This window comes from Pelodiscus sinensis, chromosome 20, assembly GCF_049634645.1.
Source record: "Pelodiscus sinensis isolate JC-2024 chromosome 20, ASM4963464v1, whole genome shotgun sequence".
In the NCBI taxonomy this organism is placed as follows: Eukaryota; Metazoa; Chordata; order Testudines; family Trionychidae; genus Pelodiscus; species Pelodiscus sinensis.
The window spans coordinates 20,979,803-21,006,486 of NC_134730.1; the positions used below are offsets into that span (position 1 = coordinate 20,979,803).

The following is a 26,684-nucleotide window of genomic DNA, read 5'->3' on the forward strand; positions in this document are numbered from 1 at the left end:
TTGCAAACGGTTGAGTTACGACCGTTTGCACTTACGACCAAAGTTCCCATGGAGCGGTCGTAAAGGCGGTCCCCCAGTTACAAATGTGATCCGCGCTTACGAACAACGCGGTCGCGTGTAACTCAATGGGGTCCGAGTTACGAACAGATCGAGTTACGGCCAAGTGTTTCGTCCGTAACTCGTTCGTAACTCGGAGAGAGGCTGCATAGTAAAATTGATTGAATTATACTGCCAAATAGTTGCATCAGAAGGTTGTATCTATTTAATGGTTTATTTATAGTAATGGCCCACGTGATTCTGATGCATCTCACATATGTACTCCTTAGGTAGATATAAACTAGCCCCAGAAAGAATAGCCCATAAACTATTCAGGGTGCATCTACACAGCAGGGCTTAACTCGAAATAAGTTATGTAAATTGAGCTATGTCAATTACGTAGCTTATTTCCAAATAGCTTGTTTCGAAATTGGGAGCATCTACATAGCACCTATTTCAAAATAGAGCACTCTTCCTCTGACTTCCCTTACTCCTTGTACAATGAGGGTTACAGGAGTCAGAGTAAGAAGTCCTGCAGCTTGACAGTATTTTGGCACTATTTCCAAATAACGCTAGTTATTTCGAAATAATGCTGCTGTGTAGATGTACCCTCCCGCTCACATCCTGTCCCATACATCCCCTACCTGAGGAGGAAAATGCTGCATCAGGAGAGAGTATAGGCACCTATTTTACTTAACCTCCAGGGGGCACCAGTGCTTACTGAGCCTGGTGTTCAGGTGCTAACCCATTGACTTGTTCACTATTAGAGGAGTTTAAAAATAAAGAGTTGAACAATTAAAGAAGCACAACAAATTCACTTAATTATTTGCAGGTTGTGTTGCTCCTTGTCTGCTATAGCACAGTTTCATAGAAGCATGTTAGGTAAATGTTCCGGAACTGTTCATTTAATCTAATCCACCCCATTGTTTTCTCTGATACATAGCTCCACATTGTCCCTCCCAGTCCCATGTGAAATGGAGAGGAATGCACTTGATGGAACAACTCCCAAACAGCCAAAGTAATAAAATATAAATGGCTAAGGTATTTAACATGAATCACCAGTTGCGAATCTAGTTTAGCACTGTGTCTTGAGTTTAGATTTCTAAAATGTTTCTTCCCCATGTTAAAATACTTTTGAAATTAAAACATTTCAAAGGCATTTGTATCAGAAGAAAATGAATTAACATGTGATATGAGACATTAAAGCATAGGGTCATATATGTATTATATTTCCTTACATCTTGCAAACCATTTGAGATATATAGAGAATGAACTGTAACTAGCTATTTGAAATAAGACTTTGTGCTTCTTGGAAATGTGTTGGAATACATACTTTCATGGATAAGGTAATCCAGCTATAAAGAAATATCAATTATCTATATTAGCTGTCAGCAAATTAAAATTTCTATTCTAACTGGTAGCAAACAAAATTAGTTTTCATATACCCTATTTTATTTAAAATAACTAAATAGAATGGAAGTTGACCATTCACTTCAGCAAGGCAATACTAAAGTTGTAGTATTCTCCCAACCATGCTGTCTTGACTGGTAACTTGGTACAGAGTATGCTGATAAGCATGTTAGAAATCCATAGAGTGTTTACATATATTATTACTAATGCATTCATCATTCTTAATACACCATTTAAGCATAAACTAAGTGATAGATATAACAATGTTATTGAAGCTAATGTTAAAAAATATCTAATACCAGATTGAGAAAAAGGGTTTCTGAACATCTCAGAGTCATGCTTGGATTAGTTACAAATAAAACTTTTGCTTAAGGATCATACAATACATACTGTGTATAATCAGCAAAAACTGAAATTTAGGTGTGCAAGTTGCACCTTCCTGTTTGGATATTAAAATCAAGTATCTAGGTACATCATTCATGGAAAGTTGTACAGAGAGCTAGTAATAGAAAACAAATATATTAAGGAGTGGAGATGGTCCCTCAGTAAATCAGATTTTAGGGGTAGGCTGTCTGTTGTAAAATAAAATTCAGCAGTATTTGAGTTACTTTCCTGGCTGCACCTTTCATTAGCGCTTCTGCACCTTTCAGCAATATTTGGGGCCTTCAGTTGCATAGCTTTCCTTCGGCTGTAAAGATATGCTTTAGTAACAGCCTACAGGATATTTCTAATGATCTTCAACAATACTTGGATAGTGCTTTTTTGTGGTCAAAGCACTATCTAGGCACAAATTAACGGATTCATCCTCTGTCAGACAGTGGGATAAGCAGCTTCAATGACCATCTTGCCTGGTAACAAGAAAAGTCTTCAAGTGTTTAAACTGGTTATATAGAAACTAACATATTAGTCTAAATGAATCCCACCTTAATAAAGTGTGTATAAGCTCTGAGAAGAGGCGTGTCAGACTACTAGAGATATTCATTCAAGTAACTGAAACTGGGTTTTAAAATAAATTAGATACTACAGAGACCTTTCTATTGTGAATGGACAGTGATTATAAAAAATTTGCAAAACCCACATCAAGTAAGGACTGAAATAGCCAGATGTACAATTTAATTTACCTTAAAAAGTGTACATCCATTATAGCCTGCTGTGCATAAATGGTGAGTTCATCCCACCCCCAAAGTAGCTGCTGACATGTAGAGGTGATGTGTTCCTTGATTCTCTGTGCTGCATTTTAATGCAGTTTCTTGTATCTAATTATCCATTGACATGTTTTGTACAATTTCCTCTCAGAGGCAGGGAAGGAAAACAAGACCCCAAACCCCACCAGTTTGTGTAGATAGTAGAAATTTAGGGAAATACACGTTTAATCGGGCAAAGACAGAACTGACATTTAGATTTCAGGCAATTGCAGCCAAAGTGGGGGGGCTCCATGCACATTTCTCTTAGGAAGTGGCAGTGGGAGGATTGCGGCAGCTTGGTCTTGCTCCAATGGTTTGTCCAGGGAGCGATTCATGTTTCCCCTAAGGCTGCCTCTCATTAGCATGAACCAGGGGGAAGGGCATAAAAGACTTCAGTTCATTTAGAATCTGGAAAAGGTTTCCTTCAAAATGACAACCAAAGCATTGTGGCTCCTCTGTTTTGTCCTGGGACCATCGTCCAAATTGGTGGCAGGTAAGTTTCTTAACATTCCAAAGCAGAAAAGGGCAGGTTTGCTGTTTCCAGCAAGGAGGGAAGAGGTTGCGCATAGTTCTTTCCCACAGACTGGACACACTATTTCCAGTTCATGCCCTGACAGCCTTCTCCAGCTGCATCTGTTTCAGCACGTTGCAGCAGCAAGCATGAGACCTGAGGAAAGGAGCATTGGTCAAGAAAGCAAGCGGAGATGCTTGATGTGTCAGAGGAAGATTTATGTCCGGGGCAGCTTGACAGCAACAGAGAATAAGCTAGTGCCATGAATCCTGCGTTAGTCAGTATTGAGCGATTTGTAAGTTACTTAGTGGTTTGGATGTGCGGTTTCTTGTGTGTGACTTTTATATCCCCTCCCCACGATCTCCAGTAGGCTCCAAATCTCTGATCTGGTTCAGCTGTTCTGAGCTCCCACCTGTGCCTTCTGCATGTCAGCCTAAATGGGTTTGTTACTGCATCCTGTGAGGGGCATGGAGGTAAAAGATGTATCTTTCCTTGTGGACATAAAAGAACTGCACTATGTGGCAGTTCCATTATGTGTGTGTAAACTAGAAAGTTGGATCATGACAAAATGTGTAATTTCTCCTTAGAAGCTCCTTAGAAACTCAGTGTTTAGTTAAAGTGTGTTTCAGGGGTAAAAATCACAGGTGGGAGATGTGTTTGAAAGGACTTGTTCAGGCGCCATGACTCCAGACAGTCCAGCTCTAGGGCACTCTGGCATGTCAGTCTTCAGCTTGTACTCCCCCTCCACCCCCTCCCAACTTCATGGAAATTTCTGACTTCCTATGCATTCAGCCCAAATATCAGGCAATCTTTCCCATGACAACAGCTGGTGAGAGCAATGAAGAAGTAATCGTGAGGTCAACAGTTGAGAATCAGGATTTGGAGATAAACCAGGACTTTATTCCTCTGTGTATGTCAGGATCTGCCTCCTACACACTGTTAACTACAAACAGTGAGCACCCAGATTGTTTGTGTGTGAAGTGTATTTAAATGCCCTACATTGGCAAACTAACTTTATGGCATGAATAGGCTGAAAAGGAAGAGGGAACCACAAATTTGAAGGGGAAAAAACTGCAGGGGGAGAGGAAACTCTTTAAAAAGAAAGTCATTTTGCTTTGTGTGATTCAAAAGAGGAAGGGGATGATGTGAAATGAGACCTGGAAATTTTCCCAGTTGGTTTGCACTGTGCCATTAACCTGCCTGTACCAAAACCACAATTGTATTTTAACAATTTCTTAACTTTCATTTTGAAATAAAGAGAAGAGATCACTCAATCCCACCTTTCTGCCATCAGGAACAAACTGCAACGGATCATTACTTAGAAGCAATAACTTTTCTACCAAACATGGGCTTTTTGGCCGCCTTGACAGCTCTGTGGCGCACAAGTCAGAAATCCAAAACTCTGGATAAAGATCTTTTCAGCAGGCCTCAAAATCCATGTACATTGAAAAGTCCAGAAGACATTGTCAATAAGGCGTCCCATGGATGGGAAAACCAAATAGTTCCGTTCTCTGAGTCTTTTAAACAATCAGCCCAAGCTGCGGTGTGAATCCTGCTCCCCCGGATGCTCCCTGGACTTTCAGGGCTCTTTAGAGAGACGGGTTTGTTTATAAATTGTGTTTTTAATTTGTAACAATAATAGTAAAAATGCAGATCACCAGGGTTCAGCTCGCATGCAGCTGGGCCAAGTTCCGTGTTGTGGTTACTGGGACTCTGTTTGAAATAGGAGCTAGAAAGTTCCCTTCCAATCTTTTTCCTGTGTTTCTGGCCCTGATTTTCTTTTCTTTTTTAAAGATTGTTTTGTTGTATGAATCTTTTCAACCCTGCAGCATTCTGGAAATGAGAAGCTAAATCAGATTTTGTCCCACAAGCCTGGATGCCCAGAAAAGCAGGTGCTATCTGTCCCCACATAAAGAAAGTGGAATCTGTCTGATCTGATCTGGGAACTCTGGTTTATTCCAATTAGTGGACCATTTATTGTTTATATTGTGATAAATGGTTAGCGGCTTCAGTTGCCATCCCCCCCTCTGTGCCAGGCACTGTATATACATAGAACAGAGAAGGTCTCTGACCCCAGAGAGCTTACAAGTTGTTTCTGCCTCCTGCCCCCAAAGTTAAAGCAATTGTCTCTCTTCTGTTTATTTTGCACACAGGCTCCCTGCCCTATATCAGAAAACCCATTCAGGCACTCAGCAAGGATGGGTACAGCGCAGCAGACTCTACACCAAGCCAATCTAAGATCCCATTTAGAGGCAGCAGTGTTGCTGAAGAGAATCACACAGAGCATTGGTTGCTGTCTCCAGCTAACCTGCAGTGGCCAAAAACTGCTGGCATCCTCTCAGTCTCACCAGACAAAAAGAAGAAAGGCAAGACTTCGCTGGAAAACAACACAGGGCTGCGGAAAGAGCCGCACCAGGATGGCAAGGTCCTGGCTTCTGAGAGCCACATGGAGGGACCTGATTCCTTTGACTTCAACCATGCCAACAGAATGCATGCAGATAGGCTTCAGTCCGAGGCAGCAAACAGCATCTCAGCGCACTTCCCTTATAGAGCATTTTCCCATTATAAAGACAGATCCTTGACGTTAGCTGAGATGCATCCTTTCCAAGACACAGGGGCAGCTGAACCAGAAGATCCCAATATGGTTGATCACCTCAACCGACCTGGAAAGATGAATCCCTACAAACAGCATGACCCTCTAAGAAACATCACCAAGCCTGCCTGGGACACCAACCGCCAGTCATCTAGCCTTCTGTACTACTTCAACGTGCTAAAAAAAGGTGAGGGGGTGCCTCCAGAAGAAGGGACTTTGTGTCCTTTCAGGAGAGCAGCGCTACTTATGTTCACTCCTGAATTCCAGTGGGCATGTTGCGTTAATGCTGCACATCCACAACATGTGTGTCTATTGCAGTTCTAGATGCTGACAGCAAAGAGAAGGTGTGCCTGACAGAATGCAGAAGGGAGAGGGATGAAGCAGAGGCTTTCTGTGGGAGTGAGTTTGGTAAGACTTTTGTTCCTATTGCTTATATTCTCTCTTGCAGGTAGGCATAGCAGAGTCACGTATTGGACCATTCTACTACAGGTTGAACCTCTCTAGTCTGGCACCCTCCGGACCTAACTGGTGCTGAACTTCACTGCTTAGTGGGCTCTTAGAAGACATTTTGAGATGAAGTGGGTTTTGCCCATGAAAGGTCATGGTACCTCTACATATTTTGTTAGTCTTTAAGATGCTACTAGACTATTTAGTGTTTTTAAATTTTGGGATAAGTTAGGGCTAAATAACAGCACAGAACACCAAGAGCCAGGACTGGTGTTTGTAAACACATTTTATGGGTCCTCAGGGAACTTGGCCACAACTATGATAAGTGAACAACTGGCTAACTAAACTTATGCCAGCCCATGGATGTTGCCAGTCCAGACAGTGCTGGATTAGAGAGGTTCAACCTATAACACACAAATTTTAATCTTGCTTGTAAAAGTCTTCCCTGGCTTGTTCCATCCTAAGCTAATACCTGGTTTTAAGGTACCCATCACAGCTGCGTCTATGCATAAATAGCATCAATAGTGTTTCACTTTCTAATCCCCTTTCTGTTGGTCTGGCACTGGCCCTCTTGGTGCCTCCAGTCCGTGTGCATGTCACTATCAGTGCTAAAGCCATCTCAGGAGCTGTCTGTATGATTCTTCATTTCTTATTAACCCACAACTAAGTGAATACCTGTCTCTCTCTCTCCATCTGTAGCAGTATTGCTTAAGTGCCGTGCCATTGCATGATTTACCTACCTCTAAGGAGTTTTGAGCTACCCAGGCATGTTCTCTGCATCCAGGATGCTGCTTTAGCTTTACAGGGCTTCCACCTGCAACAGTCATGCTGCATTAGGTTCTAATGGCCAGATTGCACACCCACAGATGGTAGAAAAAGATAGCATAGATCTGGGTTAATTGCTCTGGAAATTGGAGCACACATTTTTTGAATGGAACTGTCTCTCGTCATCAAAGCAGCAGTGATTAGAGATGGTTTTTCCTCTCAATATTTAAAAGCAGACAGGTAAAATAAATCTTTATTGCCAGTTATTAGGTGTGTCTAGTTCCAGAAAATAAGCATGCTCGGAGCATCTGTTTTGCCTCACTAGAAATTAGCGAGTGTTTTCTACAAATGGAAGCATCCCCTAATATCCTTCTAGTCAAAATCTTAAATCCAGGACCTAGTTCCCTGATTAAGGTGTTGTACCCTCTGCATATTTCATCCTTTAATGATTAACAATTTCATTTATTACTTAAATTGTAAAGAGATGCATGCCTCTTAACCCAGCCTGAACAAACATTAATCTGCATGGTCATGGTTCCCCTAGAGTGATCACAAAAGGGGCTTTACTCATGAATTTACATCAAGAGATTAAAGGTCTAGGGACTGCATCAAAGAGAAGTTTTCACTCCATGAAGCAGGTGTGGCCTTGACCTGTGTCACAGAAGTTTTCTAGTCTTACCTCTCCAGTGACTTTATCACTGTCAGTCTAGAATACGTGCAGGGGATTTTCCAGTCCCTTGGTTAACTCAGCCCAATCCTGAGTCTCTCTTAGGCAGAAGTGGTGTAGCACAGCTCCATGTGGTTTGCTTGATCAGGACTCATGCTACCGTATCAGGCTGTATTGCAAGCACACTTAAATTGGATAGTGTTAGTAATACTGTATAATACTTCAATAAATGTTTCATTTTCTTCCTTTTAAATGAATATTCAACCCCACCCTTATCCCCACTGTTTCCAACCTCGCTGTTATCCAACAATACATAAGACTCAACTTTGAAGTATTTTATACACTTTTAAGACTTTTAAATCACTGCCACATTGATTGATTTAGAGCCTCCACATGTATCATGAGTTGAGTATCAGTGTTTCACTAGCAAGTGTAACAAGTGATGATTGTTCCTCTCTCTCTTCTTAAAACAGCAGTGAATGGGATTGTTCACGATGTGGAAACACTGGGGAAAGGAATCCGGCTGGTTACGCTCTTGGTAAATAGCGATGGATTATACAAGATGAGTCGCCTGTATATCGCCCCTGATGGCTTCTTCTTCCGAGTTCACATTCTCATCGTGGATGCTTTAAACTGCAGCAAACCATGTCCAGATTTTAAACTTGGTAATGAATCCCAGCTAAAGTCAGTCTGTTTCTCTTTTAGGTGTTTTGGGATTTCACTTAGCCCAGGTTGAACTGGGGTTCATGGGATCTTTTGGGCAAAAGAAACTGACTCACTTAGGAGCAGGGGAAACAAAGTGTTTTCTTTGTTTTCCCCATATTTACAAAAGAAGCCCAACAGTCTGCAAGGCAGAACGGTTAGCCATTCAATCCCCCTGTTCGATACATTCTGTAGAACATTTATCCTGCTGAAAGCTTTCACCAGCAAGCAGACCTGTCTTCTTTTAGCCAACACCTAAAAGTCAAGGTGCTGGCTGACAGGAGTTTGCATGACCAGTTCCAGTTTTTGACCATTTGTTGGTTTATTAATAATTTGAATTTTGCTACTTCAATTACATTTAGTTTTCATCTCAGTTTATTTTAAAAGAAAACATGAACAATCTCCAAAAATCAAACTGGAACAGGCTTTTATCTAAAATGAAACAAGCCAAGGAAATTAAACAAAAATAAGCCAGCACAGTAAGTGATTTTTATCTTGCAGGAAGTAGATACATTGTGATGGGTCAGATCTACCACAAGAGACGGCAGCTGCCTGCACCTCTGCTGCAGTTCCTGCGAGGACGTCTACGGCCAGGAGATGGGCTGCTAAGGAGCAGCAGCAACTATGTAAAAAGATTCAACAGGAAGAGGGATCGAAAAGTACAAGGGGCAGCCCACACCAAGTGTAGATGAGGCTACAGTGCTAACAGCTTTACTGGGGCTTAAGCAGCACTGGCACTTCAGCTACCAGAACAAAACTGGTCTCTACTTGGAGTCTGATCTTCCTTCCATAATAAGGATTCTTTTAGAGTGACTGCAGCTCAGCTCTTGCTTAATTCTGTCTCCAGTAACGATAAGCAGCTGGTGTCTCATATGGCTAATAAAAAAAAGGTTTATTTTAAATGTTTTGATTATATATAGCATGCAAAAAGAAAAAAAAAACCACAGTCTAGATATCCAGTCTATTCAATGTCTAACAAACATTAACTGGTTAATGAATTTCCTTTTACATGTGGTTTCAAAATAGTCAGCTATTCTTTTTGTAATACACAATTTAAATCTTCAAGTTTGGGAAAATAAACCTACTGATTATTTTTAGGGCTAAATTCTTTTGTAAGTACCTCTTCCGTACATCAGGAATGACTGAAGATCTGTTGTGTCTCATTGCTTTACTATTCAAAACCATACATTTACTGGTATTAAAGTTCTCAGTGCAATGGAGATTTAAAAAAAGAGCATTCAAACCCTTAATTTTTAACATGTCTCATGATCATTTGTAGCTCAAAGGCTGCACAGCATAAATATGTAGACTTTTCTGAAACAGTATCAAAGGAGTAAAGAACATAATACTGTTCTTTAACATGGAAACTATAGAGACAATATATAATTATACATTCAGATATATAATTATACTACATATATAATCAAACATAAGGGACCAGATTTTTCTTGTAATTTAGAAACATGTTCAAAATATGTATTCCACAGCACATCTTATTTGAGCTTACATGCATGTTTTGTAGGTTTTACAGATTCCAAAACTGGAAGGCACAATTGTGATCATTCAATCTGACTTCCTATATAACACATGCTCTATATAGACCTTTGCAAAAATTAAATAAATATATACTGACAGCTTTTTAAAAAACATTCCATCTTGATTCTAAACTTGTCAAGTGATAGAGAATCCGCCATGACCCTTGGTAAATTGGTCCACTGTTTAATTACACTGTTAAAAATTTACGCTTTATTTCATTAATTGAATACAAATCATGCACTAACAGCCAATTAGTGTGTGTACAGCTACCTATTTGCACATACAAACTGTGGTACCGAGGTATGCAAATCAGTCATCCACTGGCATACACATTTTGCATGCCTAATTACACTCCTAGAGTGGATATTTAACCCTGAAACTATTGTCTTTGGTGTAATTTTTCTATGAAGACAACTGTATGAGGATTGTAGCTGCAAAACAGTAAAGCTTCCTCTTTGGAATCGGTTCTATGTTGGACGTGTGTTTTGTTTTGTTTGTTTTACTGTTTGAGTCCTAGTGAGACAAATATTTTTGTATATTTAGTTCCTTGTAGGAAATGCTGGTATGAAATATTCCTAAATAGCCCCCTGCGGCTTTCAATTCTTTCAAATCCAGCTTTTGAACCTTTTCATCAGTTTTAACCAGCTCTACGCTGTTGGCAGAAACTTAAGTTCAGGAAAAGATCCAGTTAACATTTTTTAAAAAACAAGTAAAAAAAAAAACAACTTGGCTTAGCTAGTAATAAAAAAGTTATTTTAAAACAGTTTGTGGGACCCTGATTCCCTTACCAGAGGGGAAAAATAGGTGTCTTTTCAATAGCAGTAAAATCTTTTGCTGTTATCAAAATGTGTTCCCAAAGGTGGGCTAGAAGCTTCTCAGCACTGATTTATGAGTCCAAAATTCATATTAAGTCAGTGAAATTTCATTTACAATGGGAATCTCCCATCCTCGGTCCCACCTGTGATGTGTCACTATTACAACAGATTAAATATAGGAGACTGCTTAAAAACATTTCAGAGAAGGAACTCTGGTCAGGATAAGAAGAAACCAAGCAAAGACTAGCACCAACATGGATAACAGAGGACTGGGACTGTGGGCACAGGCAAATCCAATAGAAGCAGCTAGTAGTTTGGTTTTCAGAGTGAACTATAGAAGTTAAAATGAATTCAAACTCCCCCCAGTATATGGGGAGGAAGATACCACACTATAAGTATCTTTTCATTTCTGAGGCAAAGCTACACAAAGATGAACTAAATTTGCCCCTCATATACAAGCAGCCAAACTTGTGTTAGCTTCAAGATGCTGCAGAGCTGGAATGGAGGAAGAAGTCACAGAGGCAAATAATCTTAATTTTTGTATGAATCTGTCCAGCCAGGAGAGCTTTGTAGAATTCAAGTTTGGAACCACTGACTTTTGAATCTGCTGTATATCTACACTGTAAGGCTACGTCTACACTGCTGGCTTCTTGCACAAGAAGCTTTTTGTGGAAGAGCTATTCTGCAAAAACTTATTGTGCAAGAGCGCATCCACACTGCAAAAGCGCATCAAAAAAGCAATGCACTTTTGTGCAAGAGAGCATCCAGACTGCATGGATACACTCTCGAAAGGAAACTGATTGCTATTTACAGAATGGCCACCAGGTACCTGTGCTTTTTTCAATTGCCTCTTTGTGCAAAAAACCTGTTCCCTGTCCCCACACACCTTTTTGCACAGGAGCGCTTGCACAACAAAGGAGTTATTCCTCATAGAAGGAAGAATACCCAACTGGAAAAATCCCTCTGTTCATTTTACTTGCACAAAAACATGTTTGAGATGTGAATGCTCTGCGAGTTTTTGCGAAAAAAAGGCTGTTTTGGGGCAAAAACTCTGTAGTGTAGACTTAGCCTCGGGGTACGTCTATACTGCAGGACAAAGTCGAGTTAAGAGATACAACTTCAGCTACATTAATTGCGTCACTGAAGTCGAAATAGCTTAACTCAGCTTTTGGTGATGTCTACGCAGTAGGAAGTCGAAGGAAAAACAATCTTCCTCCAATTTCCCCCACTCCTCATGAAATGAGGGTTACAAGAGTTGGAGTAAGAAGCCCATTATTTTGAAATAATGGGCTTGTTGTGTAGACTTGAACTGTTATTTTAAAGTAACAAGTTATTTCGAAATAAGTGTGCCGTGTAGACATAGCGTGAGAGTGAAGTACATTTTTTAAAAGGCTGCTGAAGCAAAGGACTATCAGTGAAATGGCACACCTACATCACTATGCATCATGGCAGAGTACACTTAAGGGGCATGTATACTGTACCCATAGCTTGAAATAAGCTACATAATTTGAGCTACAGCTTATTTTGAGTATTTCTAAAGTGTGCTATTCTGAAACGTCCCTTACTCCTCATGGAACGAGGTTTGCAGGAATGCCCAAAGAGCAAGCCCATTATTTCAAAAGCTATTTTGAAATAATGGGTTTGTTTAAAAAGACGTGGAATAGCTATTTTGGGATACTAGAAGTATCCCAAAATAGCGCCGCTGTCTAGATGCACCCTAAGTGATCTAGCTAAAGATGCAAAAGACATTAGAGATCCATTTATTTTCTTTTACCAGAAGACTATTCAGCAACCAAAACAGTAGGCGCAGACAAGCAAGGTGACATTGATAGAGCAGCAAAAGTACCTTCTCAGAATTGTTCTCATGTGATTTATTTCTTGACATGCAATAGGCTTAAAGTACTGACTGCAAACACTGCTACCACTTCTGAAACTATATATTCTTGCTGTACGTCAGCTTTTGTTTGCATTGTCAACAAGGAGAAAAGTGAAGGACCGGCTTATTGGGCTGCTAGCTTTGAGATCCGGAGGAGGTTTATCATGGAATTGAGGTACTCCCAGAGATGAGTGCTCCCTGACAACCAGTTGCTTGAATCTACCCAAAAAAGGTCACAGTGCCTTCTTACTACTTTTATTATGCTACTTTTGTTAAGGGAAAGAACAGAGTTGAGCGAGCATGGAGAATGGCACATTTACAATTGAGATGGCAGTTGAAATTTTCCCAAGAAAATTTTAATGAGGGGCTTTAACTTTGGCAGAATCAGACTGTTCCTGGCCCCAATTCAAAGTACTGGAGAAGGGCTACAGGAATGCCTCAATTTTCTTCGTGTTGTCCATTTAGAACCAATGTTTTTGAGTACTGATCTATGATGCCTGGCTTTCCATTTACCCAGATTCAACAATGCACATTTCCCCCACTGCCTTCAGCCATGACACTGAACAGTGATCTGAAGCAGACACCAAGAGTAGTGGGTAAAGGAGGGTAGCTCCGTTGCCCTAGCTCATTTAATCCCTGATGTCTCCAATGAGACAAATAAGGAAATCAATGGTGGTGATGGACAGGAGTTAGAGCAAGACCACCAGCTTAGCCGAAGCCAACTACATTTGACCACCACTAGATGAAACCACTACTCTTGAATAATATTCCATCTGGAAAGTTAAACAGCTAGGGAAATTATTATAGAATCATCGAATACAAGAACTAGAAACAACCACAAGAGGACAGTAAGTCCAGTCCCCTGCTCTCATGACAAGAATAAGCACCATTTAGATCACCCGACAAGTGTTTATCTAATGTGCTCTTAAAAATCTCCAATGATGGAGATTCCACTGCCTCCTTTGGCAATTAATTCCAGTGCTTAACCACCTTGATTAGTAGTTTTTCCTAATGTCCAACCTAAACCTCCCTTGCTGCAATTTAAGCCCATTGCTTGTCATAGCAGCAGCAGCAGCTATACGAAGAATAATTTTTCTCCCTCCTCCTTGTAACAACCTTTTGGGTACTTGAAAGCTATTATATCCCCTCTTAGTCTTCTCTTTTTCAGACTAAACAAACCCAGTACTCTCAATGTTACCTCATAGGTCATGTTTTCTAGATCTCTAATCTTTTTTTTGTGTGGCTCTTTTCTGGACTTTCCCCAATTTGTCTACATCTTTCCTGAAGCATGGTATCCAGAATACAATACTCCAGTCGAGGCCTAATCAGCACAGAATACAATGGAAGAATTGTTTCTCATGACCTGCTTACACCATTCCTATTAATGTATCCCAGAGTGATTTTTTTTTTGCAACTTTGTCACACTGTTGACTCATCTATAGCTTGTGGTCCACTATGACTACTAGATCACAATAGCAGCATTTTATTTGGGCCCAACTCTTACTTGGTATACATCTACTTTTTCATTTGACTACACGAACTATCCCATTACCACGTTACTGAAAGTGGGACAAGCAGCATGATTTTTCCTTTTGCATCACAAAAATCTTACCTTTCTTCAGGAAGAGGTAAAGTGTTATTCAGTGTGCAATATAGTATGTTAAGTAGTAACAGTTCAGTGTGTTTCGTTGTCTAAGACAGGTGCGGGGAACCATGTGTGTGTCAGGGGCCACCCACCCAGAGAAAAATCAGTCAGGGGCCCCCCACAAGTGAGAAGCAAAAACCAAAAACGAATCCTCATTGATGTGGCTCCTGACTGAGGAGAAAGACAGTCCCCACATTCGCCCCATACACCAGAGCCTAGGGGGGCCCAGCCTAAAAGATTTTCTGTGCTCCAGCCTCACAGTGAGGTAGCAGGGGGGCTGGAGCACCAAGTGTGGGCTTCCCAATGCTGAGGGGGCAACCATGAGCCTCGGGGGCTGCATCTGGTCCCCTGGCCTGAGGTTCCCCACCCCCTGTCTATGACAAACATTTAACTCTATTATTTTCAAACTTTTTAACTGGTGGCTTTCAAAAATATATGCAGACATCACATACTGCAGAAACAGGTTTATAGATCATTTGGATTGCTCTCTCAGATTCTGAAGAAGATCGCACTTTTAAAAGCCATACCTGATTTTGTTTTTAAAAGAGACCATTAGTTACAATACTTGTCTTACAAGCTGAAGTGGGGAAATGGCAAAGTAACTCTTCCAAATTGCAATAGATTATTTAATGTAGGGAAGGAAGGGAAATAAAAAAAAAGTGAGAATTTCTTTGTGTCTTCCCTAAAGATCAAAACATTTCATACTCTTACATTTGGCAATCCTTAGCCAGTACAAGGCCAGACTACTAAGCATATAGAAAATATATGGTAATATGTTCATGTGCAACAGAAAACCAGTCTATAGCACAGCTAGCTTTTCCATACTTTGAGTCAATTTTGCTTTACACAGATTTTAATGATGAAATTATTAAAAATTGTATTTCTCTTACAATTTGTGTGGTGCTGAGACAGCAAACGAACTACATGCATTAGGCTACAAATTTATCTTCATTAAAGGGACACTGTCAAATTTAGGTTGTAAATTAACTGAAGAAGTGCCTCCCCCAATCTTAACGGTATATTCCAACAAGCAGTGAAAAGGCTAGTGCTCTGAGTTAAGCAGGCAGATCTGTGTGCAACAGTACCTCAGCAAGGATGGTAACACATAGATAGAAGTAAACAAATTATAACCGCATCCACTACTAAACAGATTAAAGGTTAGACAACAAAAAGGACAAATCTGGCAGGGATGTTTATTTTTAAACTTGTATGTTATATTACAAACAATCAAGAGCAAAAAGATTTTAAATGTTGGTAGATGACAGTGTCCCTTTAGAATGTATGTGCCAAATTTTATAGGTCTCTTACTTTCGCAGTTAATTTTCTTCTGTTTCTTTTTTCAGCCAATTAACTGATATACTGAGCATGTGAAACACTGCGGTCTCTCCAGTGATTTACACAGCTCCCTACCACATTTTGAGGATTTAAAAAACCTAAACTAAATCCTACACAAGTACATCTATTCAAGTTAGTCTGAGGGAGTCTGAGGATAACATAAAGGAAAAAATCCTCAACTTGGTTTAATCTGTGTCACCAAAACCCAAGTTAAAATATACCGTATTTTCCGGCGTATAAGGCTACTGGGCGTATAAGACGACCCCCTAATATTTTAGCTAAAAGATAGGGTTTCGTCTTATACCCCAGCGCCCCTCCGCCTCCCGGGCTTTGCTCCCGGTGTCCCTGGTCTGCTGGAGACGGTCCCCAGCAGACCAGGGACACCAGGAGCAAAGCCTCTGAGGATGCCCCGGCAGCGGGACAGCCCCGGCGCGCCTGGGCTGCCCCACCGCCAGCTTCCCCCGAGGCTTTGCAAAGCCGCAAAGCTGTATACCCGGCGTATAAGACGACCCCCGATTTTTAGGGGATGTTTTTTAACATCAAAAGTCGTCTTATACGCCGGAATATACGGTAATTCAATATCAGACACTTGAAAATGTACGTGGCAATAATAGAGATATTAAAAGGAAATAAGTTCACTGGAACAAAACAGGTTTTAAGAGTTATGAATTCTCATGCTTTAAGTATGATTTTTGAAATACATGCACAGGAATACTTTATTGCAAGATTTGTTCTCTCTTTTTTAATATATCTTTTTTTAAAAAAAGACAAAACCCACAAAAATATTATAGCTAATAAAGCTAGAAAATATCTCCATTGATTTCCTGGCAACAGAAAAACTGAAAAGATGTCAGATATGAAAATGTACATAAGATATTAACATTTCCCTAGTAGCAGAATGATTGTAAGACAAATTCCTAAGAAGATATATAAAATTTATCACTGCCAAGAGCTATAGAATCAACCAGTGTTTCATTAGAAACTCCACCAAATCTGATGTCAAACACATTACTTTATTTGTCTAGGATGAAATGTCCTATTACGTACAAAAAGTACTTTTCAGTTTGCCACAACTGTTAAAAACATAGCAATCTATTGGCTACAGGTAAGAAAGTTCTTTTCGCATTAAGTTTCAAATGACATATATATTTATATATGAATAAATAGTACAGAAATACTGTGATGTTGTCAAGAGATGCAAAATATTTTCAGAACTCATCAAATTGAGAATTTTCCTTCTTGCATCAAACACAATGCATACAATATGTAGCATTTCTTTTAAGAAGTCAAAGGACAACATAACCTAAATGCAACCACTCTTCTCAATCTTTTAAGAAGCATAAACTGATTTGGTTTTCACATTAAACAATTAATTTTTAGTTTTCACATATAGGTTAAATGACAATATCTGTACAAAAATGTATGGGTTTTATTAGATAAAATTAACCCAGAAGAACCTGTACACCTGAGCATGTAATTGTAAGAAAACTGTGGTCAGTAGCAATGTTTTACTTCTAAGAAATTAACAGGAAAGGTTCTTGCATAGCAGGGTAAGGTTAAACCCAAGGGAAGCTTATCCATAAACCAGATAAATCCCAGATCACTGTAGGACAAAGCTAAATTGTGAATTAGTGCAAAATCTAGCAAAATGGTTGTAGAGCTGCATAAACCAGCTTGGCTGATTTTACTGGAGGCAGTTAATACAACAAAGTCAGTTACATAAGCAATGTGCAAGTGATAGATCAGAGAGAGGAGAAGGAAAAAAAGTCTGCAAGTCACATCTTCCTCTGTTGGCTTCCATTTATCCCTCATGCTAGCTTTCCTTTTATAGGAAGAGACAAAACCACTGAGAATGCCCTTCAGAGAAATAATTACAAACATGTGGTTCATCATTCTTGGATGATATTTTGCCTTCTACTTTCTAATTCAGAAGTGGGCAATGAAATTTCCCAATACTGCCTTTATTATCTGATGCAGCAATTATGGCACCACAGTGGAATTATTTTTAAAGGGATAGTAGTTGCTTAATGAAAAGAAAGAAACGCTACCCTTTGTAGCATAAAGTCATATTCCCCTTTCTACTTTTCTTACCTTTTCCTCCCCCAACTACACGGGATACTTCCACTTCAGAACAGATTCCCTCCCTCCCTCCCTCCCCAAATAAAAACACTTTACAAACATATTAGCGCACATTCAAAGACACCTACATCTGTGGGGAGAAAAATTATCTCCATTTATTTTTTTCATTATACATCCATGTTTTGAATTTTAATACAAAAAGAAAAAAATTAGAATCTGACAAATGTTTACAAACAAGATACCTTCAAATAGATTTTACTCATTTCAGTCTGGTGCAGAGTAAATGACAAACTGTAGTTATATTCAAGGCAACAGAGTCTGTAGTCTGTGACCACTTAGCCCAACCTTTATGCAAGCTTAATTGTTTTTATCTACCATGAATGATAAACTCATTGTTGATTCCCAGTTTTTTTGTGTGTGTGTGCACATGTGTACATAGCAGCTCCTTTCATAGAAAGAAAAGACATCTAGAGGTCTTCTTGTACTTTTACCTACAGGAATCATGTTAAGATACAGAATGGATTACATGTAACCGGGGCCGGATTTTATAAGAAAAAATAATTAGCTGACAAATGAGGGCAGCAATAAAAAAGCGTCTTTTTTGCAACAATAAATAAATACAGTCAAAGTTTTCTGTGTGGACTTTAAACCAGCTTCTTCACTGAAGAACAGACGTGGCATTTCCATGGAGTTAAACTTGACCCCATTTACTGTATCTTTTTTCTTGCTTGCTCGCTCTCTCTCCAACAAAACAAAGTTTTCTCACTTCTGCCACAATAGTACAACAATTTGATCTTGACAAGAAAGTGGTGCTGCTGATTTTTATTCCTTTGTCCTTTGGACAAAATAAGCCAAGAATATAATTTGACTGCTGTGACCAATAAAAACACAGTTTACATCAAGTCTTGTCAGGATAACCTGACTAAAAACCATCTGGCTTCTTAATTAAAAATTTTCAGACAACCAGATTCTTGCTGTGTGTGTGTTAGGTTAACACGCTGAACTCTAAGAAGCTGTAGACTGCAGTTTGTTGTTATGAGACCTGCAGAATACAGAAAAAAGTGAACAATTAAGCACCCTTCATTTTTGAGAACGCTGTTTCTTTAAGAGGATGCCGAGGGTCAATCAATGGGAGGGGAATGCAGCCATGTTGTGTCTGTTCATCTTTTGCAAACAAACACCATTTAAAACAAGCAGTTCTGAGCTTTACAGAAGTTTTCAGCTACAGTATTAAAAATTCCACGGTGTACAAAACATGATGCTTCAACTAAACTACCCAAAAATGCCCAAAATAAAGTTTTACTAATCAAGACACACAACAGTATTCTGTAATAGGGAAAGCATAAAGACAATTCATAAGTTATATTTCACATATTTTACCAAAAGTATTATCTAAGGTACATTGATTTGGGAAATCTTTGGATAAATGTTTAAATGTAAAACATCTGGATAGTAAAAGAAATTAATACATTTTTGCTAATCAGAGTTCAGCGAATCCCCTTTCTAAACTTCAGTTTTATTGGTGACCTCAAATTAATTAAAATACATAGTTTCCAAAACTCAATTATTTGACTTTGTTTAAATACAGAACTGACAGTTTCTTAATACATTTTTATTTACCAACATGGCCGCTGGCAAATATTGGTTTTGCATTTTAAAAAGAACATTTAATATTTGGACATTGATCTGGATTTTTAAGGCAGTTTAATGTCATAGTACTGTACAATAAAAGAAAGAGTGACCCCAACATCCAGTTCTGATTCCAGTTAAAAAGGTCAGACTAAAGATATCACAATCTGCAAGAAAAGAAAGAACATGGATGATGTAAATGAAGAAGCACAAAAATAAGATGCAGCAATGAAAATTAGTGTGCAAACAATGAATATTGGATAACCAAATATGACAGGATGAAAGAAGCATGAGCAAGTAATGGCCTGATAAAAGCAAGTATCAAGGAATTAAATTAAGAGTGTAAACACATGATTGCTTCAGCTGGCCACATCTGCACATCCCCTCAGACCTGCCTTTTTACCATTTGGAAAATTCGCAACTTCCACAAAGATGGATGCAACTTCTGATAGAGTTAGTCTACAATGCAATTTCTAACAGAGTTAATTGCAAATAGATTTTAATCCTGAACTGATCCAAGACTATCAGAATTCAGATGTAATGGTCATGTTGAGGAATGTACCAGCAGAATGTTCATAAACAGAATTCTGATTAAACTTTAATGAAATTCAGCTTTAAGTCTTTGTGGTTTATTTTTGGATTACAAATATGCAATGATACACTAGCATTAAAGGGTAAACTCATGTCAACCTGAACTATATCAGTACTACCCCACTTACAACTCCAATGGCTTCATATAAGTACAAGGTCCTATGCATTATACATAAAGGCATGTGGATTATAACCTGAAATGGAGCTGGCAAGCCATATAGTTCATGTTAAGTAAAGTGCATGTTATTTTTTGGAACAAGGTTCCAAGAGGGAATATACTCTACTAATCTTTTCCTGAAGAAAAGTTGCTTAAAGCTAAGTTTCTGAGTTTTATTTTTTAAACTATTAATCTCAGTGTTCATGTTTTATATTTCAATTGCACACTGAATTGCTTACAATGAGGGCGAACAGGGTATCTAAATAATACAAAGAAACAGGAAAAGATGGATGTTTACTAGGTCAGGGCAAGGAACTGTTTATTTTTGCATACATTTGCATTTTCCTTAGATTGTAAGCTCTTTGGAGTAAGGAGCATCTTTCCTTCAATGTTTGGACAGGACCTGACTCTAGTACCATAGTAAGTAGCTAATAACAAATTCACAACAAAAGCTGGTCCTCTTGATTTGGTTTTCACAGTACTGTTCAATTTCTTTCTAATAATAATATATATTGATACATAATTAATATTTTAAAACAAAAATTATAAAAATACTGAAGTGGGATAGATTCAGGGCCTAAGTTTGACAAAAATCCAAAGCTGGAATGTATTGACTTTAGAGTCTTCTCTTAAAAAAAAATAAAAAAAAAATCTAGCTATAGTGGCAACATGTGGGAAGAGGCAGACCTTTAGATGAGCGCAGTAAGAAAAGCTTAGGGTAGTACAAAGATTTTCTAAAACAAAGGTAGGTTACAGGGAAACAGAGATTATCAATATGGGGAACACTTTGCCTTACCTGCTTGCCTTGAATCCTTTTAGCTTCTGTACAAAGAAAGATTCAAGAACCTCTGCACATTGGTAAAAAGGGGAGTCACTTGGATTGTAGTAACGACAGTTATCAAAAATTTTGGTCATATCTGCCACAAACTCGGTCACCTTTTTGTAGTAACGTTTCAGTATTCTCTCTTCCATGGTAGCAAGGTCTAAAAAGAAAAAAAGAAAAAAAGAAAAAAAAACACACACACACCAATGCATACCTGTTATCTAAAATGAAACATCTTTAGTCTTCCAGAAAGAAGTTCATTTGTATTGTCATTCATTATAACAAAAGCACAACTGGCCTGGCTACATTTTCTGCTATATTGCTTGTGACATCATGCCAGCCGAAGAGGGTCTCATTTAGAATGTGTTTCCTCCCACATGAATTTGTGTGTAATTTACACATTTTAGTTACAGCAACTCAAGTGTTTGGACCAGGCTCCTGCATTAGGAAGGCAGGATAAGGGATCTCCCAAAGGCGGGAGGGGGGTAGACCCTGGAGTGGCCCAGGGCAGTGCCTCTCAGCCCCTAGGGGTACTCAAGAGAAGTCTGGGGGTACATCAACACAACTGAAATTTGGAGAAAACAATTTTTGTTTTAAGTTTTACAGTATTTGTATTATTGGGAGAGTGACACACAGCAAGTTCAGGGTGGGGAAATGAAAGAATGCAAGGAACTCCTGGTGTGTGCAATACGATCATTTTACATAAGTTACAAAGTGTGTGACTCCCTAGTTAAAAATGAAGGGAAAAGAATTGAAAAGCAAACAAAATGGTATATAAATTTCAACTAAATAAGCATCCCTCTTAACTTGGCTGAGAAAAAGAACAAAGGATTCACCTGCCTCAAAAAAATTCCTTCTAAGTGCTTATTTTGTAATCCCACCACCAAGTGTCAAAACATTTGTGAACATGGACATACTTTGATGTAGATTACCCATCCGTAACAGGTGGTCTTCTTTCCAGTGACAGGGAGAATGTGCTAAGTGTAACCTGATATACTGCAAATTCAATTATATTATCACTTGGTCTAAGTCACTTTAACCCACAACAGAAAAATAGTGTTTTGTAAAACATATAGCCAGCTCTTTTCTATGAACTTTGAAGAAATTCGTGTGACCAAATTCCAATTTTTTCCCACATAACAGAATTAACATCCTTATTTTTGTGGAAAGTACAAAGAGGTCAAGTTTTGTGTGACCACCCAGAAGTCAAACGTCAGCAGCAAGCATTCTGACTGCTAGAACTATGAAGGGGCACTGGTTCAATAGGGACTTTGTAGGAAGAGGGGCACAAAAATGTGCAACATTTCTTGCAGCAGCTGGGTTTTCCTTAGAGGTCTTACATCCAAGTCCTGATGCAGCCCACCACTGCTTTGCCCTTGAGACTGAGTAAAATGACAGCTGCCGCAGTATGACCGCAGATTATTATATAGCTACAGTATCTTCCTGAAAAGGATTTTCTTCCTTTTCAAGGACCCTTTCAGTATAGTCCAGTGGCCACCAACCAGTGGATCAGGATCTACTGGTAGATTCTGGAGCCTCTGACAGGTGATCCTGACTGGTTTTGCCAAGAGGCTTTCAAATGCCAACTCTTCAGTTGCCGCTCTCCTCCCTCCTCCCCCCTTCCCCACACTGCTGCGGTATCTCCTGCCCTTTGCCTTGGAAGCTGCCCCCTCCGCCCACAGGACCCTCCTGCTTGCTGTGCAGAACAGAGAAAGGAGAGAAGGGTGCTGATGTCAGTGTGCCCACCCTGTATTCTGTCTCCACAGAAAGGATGGGAGTGGGGCACAACAGGGCTTGGGATGGAGGGAGTTTGCTGGCTGCTTTTGAGAGTGGTGCAGGGCCTTAGCCCCATTGCATCGCCACCTACGAGCCATCTGAGATAAGCCTTATCTAGCTGGCGACAGCTGCAAACCCCTGCCCCAGTAATGAACCCCCTCTCACGCTCCAAACCCCTGCCCTAGTTCTGAGCCCCTTGGACCCAAACTCCCTCACAGAGCCTGCACCCCCTCCTGCATCCCAACTGTCTGCCCCCAGAGCCCCACTACCACTCCAAATCTCTTAGCCCAAGACCAGAGCCTGTGTCCCAACCCTCTGCCCTTGCCTGGTGAGGAGGGGAAAATAGGGAAGACAGTGAGCAGGGGCAGGGCCTCAGAGAAGGAAGTGGGGGGAAAAGGTATTTGGATCGGAAGTAGGTCTTGGATTGCACTTAAATTCAGAAAGTGATTATTGTGTTTAAAAAGGTTGGAGACCACTGGTCTAATCAAAGATAATGAAGATTGCTTTACATCTTTCCATCCTATTTACATAAGTTATTAATGCAACTACATCATCAATTCACTAAAAACTTTTTCCTCAACAATCACTAGAGCACATACTTCTCTCACTTGGGGGGGTGGAAAGTATAAGGTATAGTGGTATAACTCACTCAGTTTGAAAGTTAATACAGAAGAACAGAAAAGCTCAGAAAAAATACTTTTGTAAGTCTGATAAACCAATTGGAACTTCATTTTGTATATTAGGAAAGATGGACTTATGAGCATAACTGAAAGCCAAAGTATAGGTTTCCATTTTAGTTCTGTGTCAGACTTGTGCGCCAATAGGCAAGTCACCATCTCGGTCTTCTTTTACCCACATTCATAATGAGAGTATATGGATAAAGCACCAAAGATCCACGGATGAAGCCATTCAATATATGCACATTTTTAATCCATATTAATTAATAATCAACATGCAGCCAATTATACTACTAACTGGAAATCCACTTACCCATAGGCTCTTTGATAACACCATAATAATCTGGTGCATCATTCGGATCTACTGGTTCTAGGAACGGCCATGCCATTTTGTGAGCCTATCAAGAAAATGAGGCATGATCAGTTTCAGAAGTAAATATTACAAACATGTTCAAATTAAGTAGGGTTTGATAACTATTTAGCTAATTATATATTGTTAGAATTTTGCACTTGATTTTAATTTCAGCAACAATTAAAGTGTTATTTGCTGATCTCTCTAGTTCAAGCAGATGATTACACTTTTTAGAATACAATCTGGCATGATGAGCAGCTTGTCCTCACAAGGAGAGGCATACTAGAATTGAGACACTGCATACAGCCAACTTCACCCAATATTCCTGACGAAGCTTACTTTCAATTCAATGGAAGCCGAAGGGACTGCATACCTCACAAAGCTGGGCCATTAGTGTTTTTCACTTTTATTAAATCTACAAGTAACTTGTTGCCATAAATGCCCATTAAAACCTCTCAAATAAAAGAACCAATATTTTGATGGACATTAAATAAGGCACGAACCTGGTCTTCTTTTAATACATGGGATTACTTCTAGCTGATTGCAATTTAAACATTCCTTTGCAGACATGTGGGATGATATTTACACTAGCAAATGTGTTATAACTGGACCAAAACTTTTCATTTTCTGAAACAAATCTTCTGGAGGTGATCTTGTGCTAAATATTTTTTCATCTTTAAAAAAAGTCAGCCTTGAAATTTAGCAGAAGTGTATATAATTTCAAACTGGTAATCATACAGACTAAGCAGTGAACACAATTTAGGTTGAAAACTTCCATTTCCTACCCAAAACTCAACTCTGTGCTCCATATTCTGACGAAATCTTCTTCCTTCATGCTCAACAAAGATAATCATTTATAAAAACATAAAACAGAATACACTCCAGACCTTGGGAGCAGTGATTTACTTTCAGGCCACTATCAATGTTACTCAATGTGACAATGATACTAGAGAAGATTGTGGCCAACACACTGTCACCTCTCACAGAAAAGGAATCTTCTTGTATCTCTTAAAATCATGATCTCTAACAAATCGGAGAAGTGGAGATCCAACATTATTCCCCCCAAAAAACACCTCTTGGATGAACTTCTACCATACCTGTACTTTCCACTACCACAGTATGGTTTATCCTCACCTGCAAGGAACGTAGTACTCTTCGTAATCCCTCATAATCTTTATCAGTCAGTGGACTGAGAACTGTCATGGCATCTTCTGTAGACTGACACTGTGGACAGACATACTCATCAATGAGATCTGCCTCACTTTGCAAAATACCAACACAGCGCCCATGATACCAGTTCTGACATCTGTCACAGCCAATATAAAATCTGCAAGATTTGAAAGAAAAATCAGTAACATTATCCTTGTCATTTAAAACAGAAGATATATAAAAAAAAACCTCATTGTTAATAATTTTTACTCTGTTCTGCATGATGTAAAAATTTTATATTTAAAAGAGACATTTCAGCTTTACATATGCTAATTTAAACCATCCATGCTAATTTAACATTTACAAACAATAACTAAATTACCTGAAAGTTTTATTTCATAATCATTAATAGTGCCTAAAATTAGAGAATTAATTTCAAGGAAACAAGGTTTTGAAAGTTCGTTATCAGTTTAAAAGTTGAAAGTACCAGTGTGATGCCAGAAATTTCATTCGACCAATGATTCAAGGAACATTTTATACATGTAAACAAGACTACTTTCAAGGATTTCAATTTCACCCTATTCAAACAGTTTTCATACGAAAGCCAAAGTCTTGTTGTTGAATATAAAAGGGGTATTCAGGGGACAAAAAGCCTTATAAAAGTAAAGATACCACCCAAATACCCCATACTCAAAGTGAATTTTCTATCTAATCTAAATCAAACATGAAACTAATTTCAAGCACACAAGTCCCAACTAATACTCAATTTTGTTTTAACCTTTCCAGCTATTCCTTGTTAAAATTAATCCCAATTTAAAATTCGTTTTATTTAAATAACATTGAGGCCACCTTGAGGACTCCACTTTTCCTATATATCCAAAATATTCACTTGAAAGCAACATTTGGGAAAGAGAAATATTGAAAAGGAATTTGTAATACCATACAATATATGCAGATTTTTTTTCTTTTTAAGGAACACGTAACCAAAGTCAGAGCAGTTTGCTACCTAAATATTAAATAAGAGGTTCTTATCAGAACTCACTGTGACTCATCATAAGGTGTTCTGCAGATACAGTACAATTCCTCACTGCTGCCCTCTTGTGCCCGTTTACAATCATTACAGATGTACACATCCATTTTCTTAGCCTCCTTTTCTGTGATGCCAACACATTCTCCATGATACCAGTTAGTACAAAGATCACAGCCAATATAGAACCTAAAAGTGTTCACAATGAAAATGACAATGTAATTGTCATTTCAAATGGCATGGCACTTTCCCCTGCATTTCTGTTTCTGACACTTTCTTGCTTGCCTACTTTCTGCAATTTTCTGACTCAGTTTCCCTGTCCTCTACCACTGTATCCTTGCAAAGCCTACCTCTGACACCGCAGCTGCACTGTAAATAAGGTCACTAGCATCAATCTGGATATAGACAGTTTAGTAAATGTGGGTCAACCAATATCAACAAGTTTTTGAAAAAACTGGACTGAAAATGTGTATCTCCTATATGAATGCATATGTGAAAAACTGTAAAAGGCACAAAAAGACAAGGCCAAAGAAAAAGATTTACATTTTCAAAACTATAGTTCAGAAGCCAGTTAAATTTCAAGGCAATTTCTTGAGATTTGAAAATGTAGCTCTCAGTTAATTTAAAAAACAAAGCAAAGCACAAACACCAACTAGAAGTTACAAGTACACTACAAGGAACATGCATTCCAGCCATGTGTAGAATATATATTGGTATAACATGATGTAAAGGAAAACTGTAAAAACATATTCTGTAATTTTAAAATTTCTATGTGGGATCCTGAAAACAGAGCAATTCAACTAGTCAGAATTACAACAGTTTTACTATAATTGGAACACAGACCATTCTTTGGAGAATATGTCTATTCTCAAACAACACTATGTGACAGAATCAGATATGGC

At 38.9% G+C, this 26,684-nt stretch overlaps 2 protein-coding genes across 20 annotated transcripts in view; one reads left to right on the forward strand and one right to left on the reverse strand.

The window, feature by feature from the left end:
• The first annotated feature begins 979 nt into the window (after positions 1-979).
• Positions 980-10,317, forward strand: C20H17orf58 (chromosome 20 C17orf58 homolog). 2 transcript variants are annotated; one of them, XM_025180512.2, is made up of 5 exons: positions 980-1,054; positions 5,295-5,921; positions 6,053-6,142; positions 8,087-8,278; positions 8,817-10,317. In XM_025180512.2, exons 1-5 carry the CDS (start codon positions 1,021-1,023, stop codon positions 9,005-9,007), a joined length of 1,134 nt encoding a protein of 377 aa, XP_025036297.1. In that variant the 5' UTR covers positions 980-1,020; the 3' UTR covers positions 9,008-10,317. The 2 variants fall into 2 exon arrangements, with proteins under 2 accessions (XP_025036297.1, XP_006110654.1); XM_006110592.4 differs by lacking the exon at positions 980-1,054 and adding an exon at positions 2,973-3,123.
• Positions 10,318-17,732: 7,415 nt separating this feature from the next.
• Positions 17,733-26,684, reverse strand: part of BPTF (bromodomain PHD finger transcription factor) — a 101,179-nt gene continuing 92,227 nt past the window's right edge. For 14 of the 18 annotated variants that reach the window (XM_075903934.1, XM_075903935.1, XM_075903929.1 and 11 more), the window contains 5 exons: positions 25,798-25,971; positions 24,741-24,933; positions 23,568-23,652; positions 20,775-20,961; positions 17,733-18,643 (listed from right to left, as the gene is read on the reverse strand). In XM_075903934.1, coding sequence (XP_075760049.1) covers positions 18,607-18,643; positions 20,775-20,961; positions 23,568-23,652; positions 24,741-24,933; positions 25,798-25,971 — 676 coding nt within the window. In that variant the 3' untranslated portion in view covers positions 17,733-18,606. Of the gene's footprint in view, positions 19,398-20,774; positions 20,962-23,567; positions 23,653-24,740; positions 24,934-25,797; positions 25,972-26,684 lie in introns of all 18 variants that reach the window. The other 4 variants (XM_075903942.1, XM_075903937.1, XM_075903933.1 and 1 more) reach the window with 2 other exon arrangements.

Coding starts and splice junctions, on each gene's coding strand:
- C20H17orf58 (XM_006110592.4), top strand. CDS start 3,060: ATGACAACCAAAGCATTGTGGCTCCTCTGTTTTGTCCTGGGACCATCG. Junction 6,143..8,086: donor TTTCTGTGGGAGTGAGTTTG/GTAAGACTTTTG, acceptor TTCTTAAAACAG/CAGTGAATGGGATTGTTCAC. Junction 8,279..8,816: donor ATGTCCAGATTTTAAACTTG/GTAATGAATCCC, acceptor TTTATCTTGCAG/GAAGTAGATACATTGTGATG.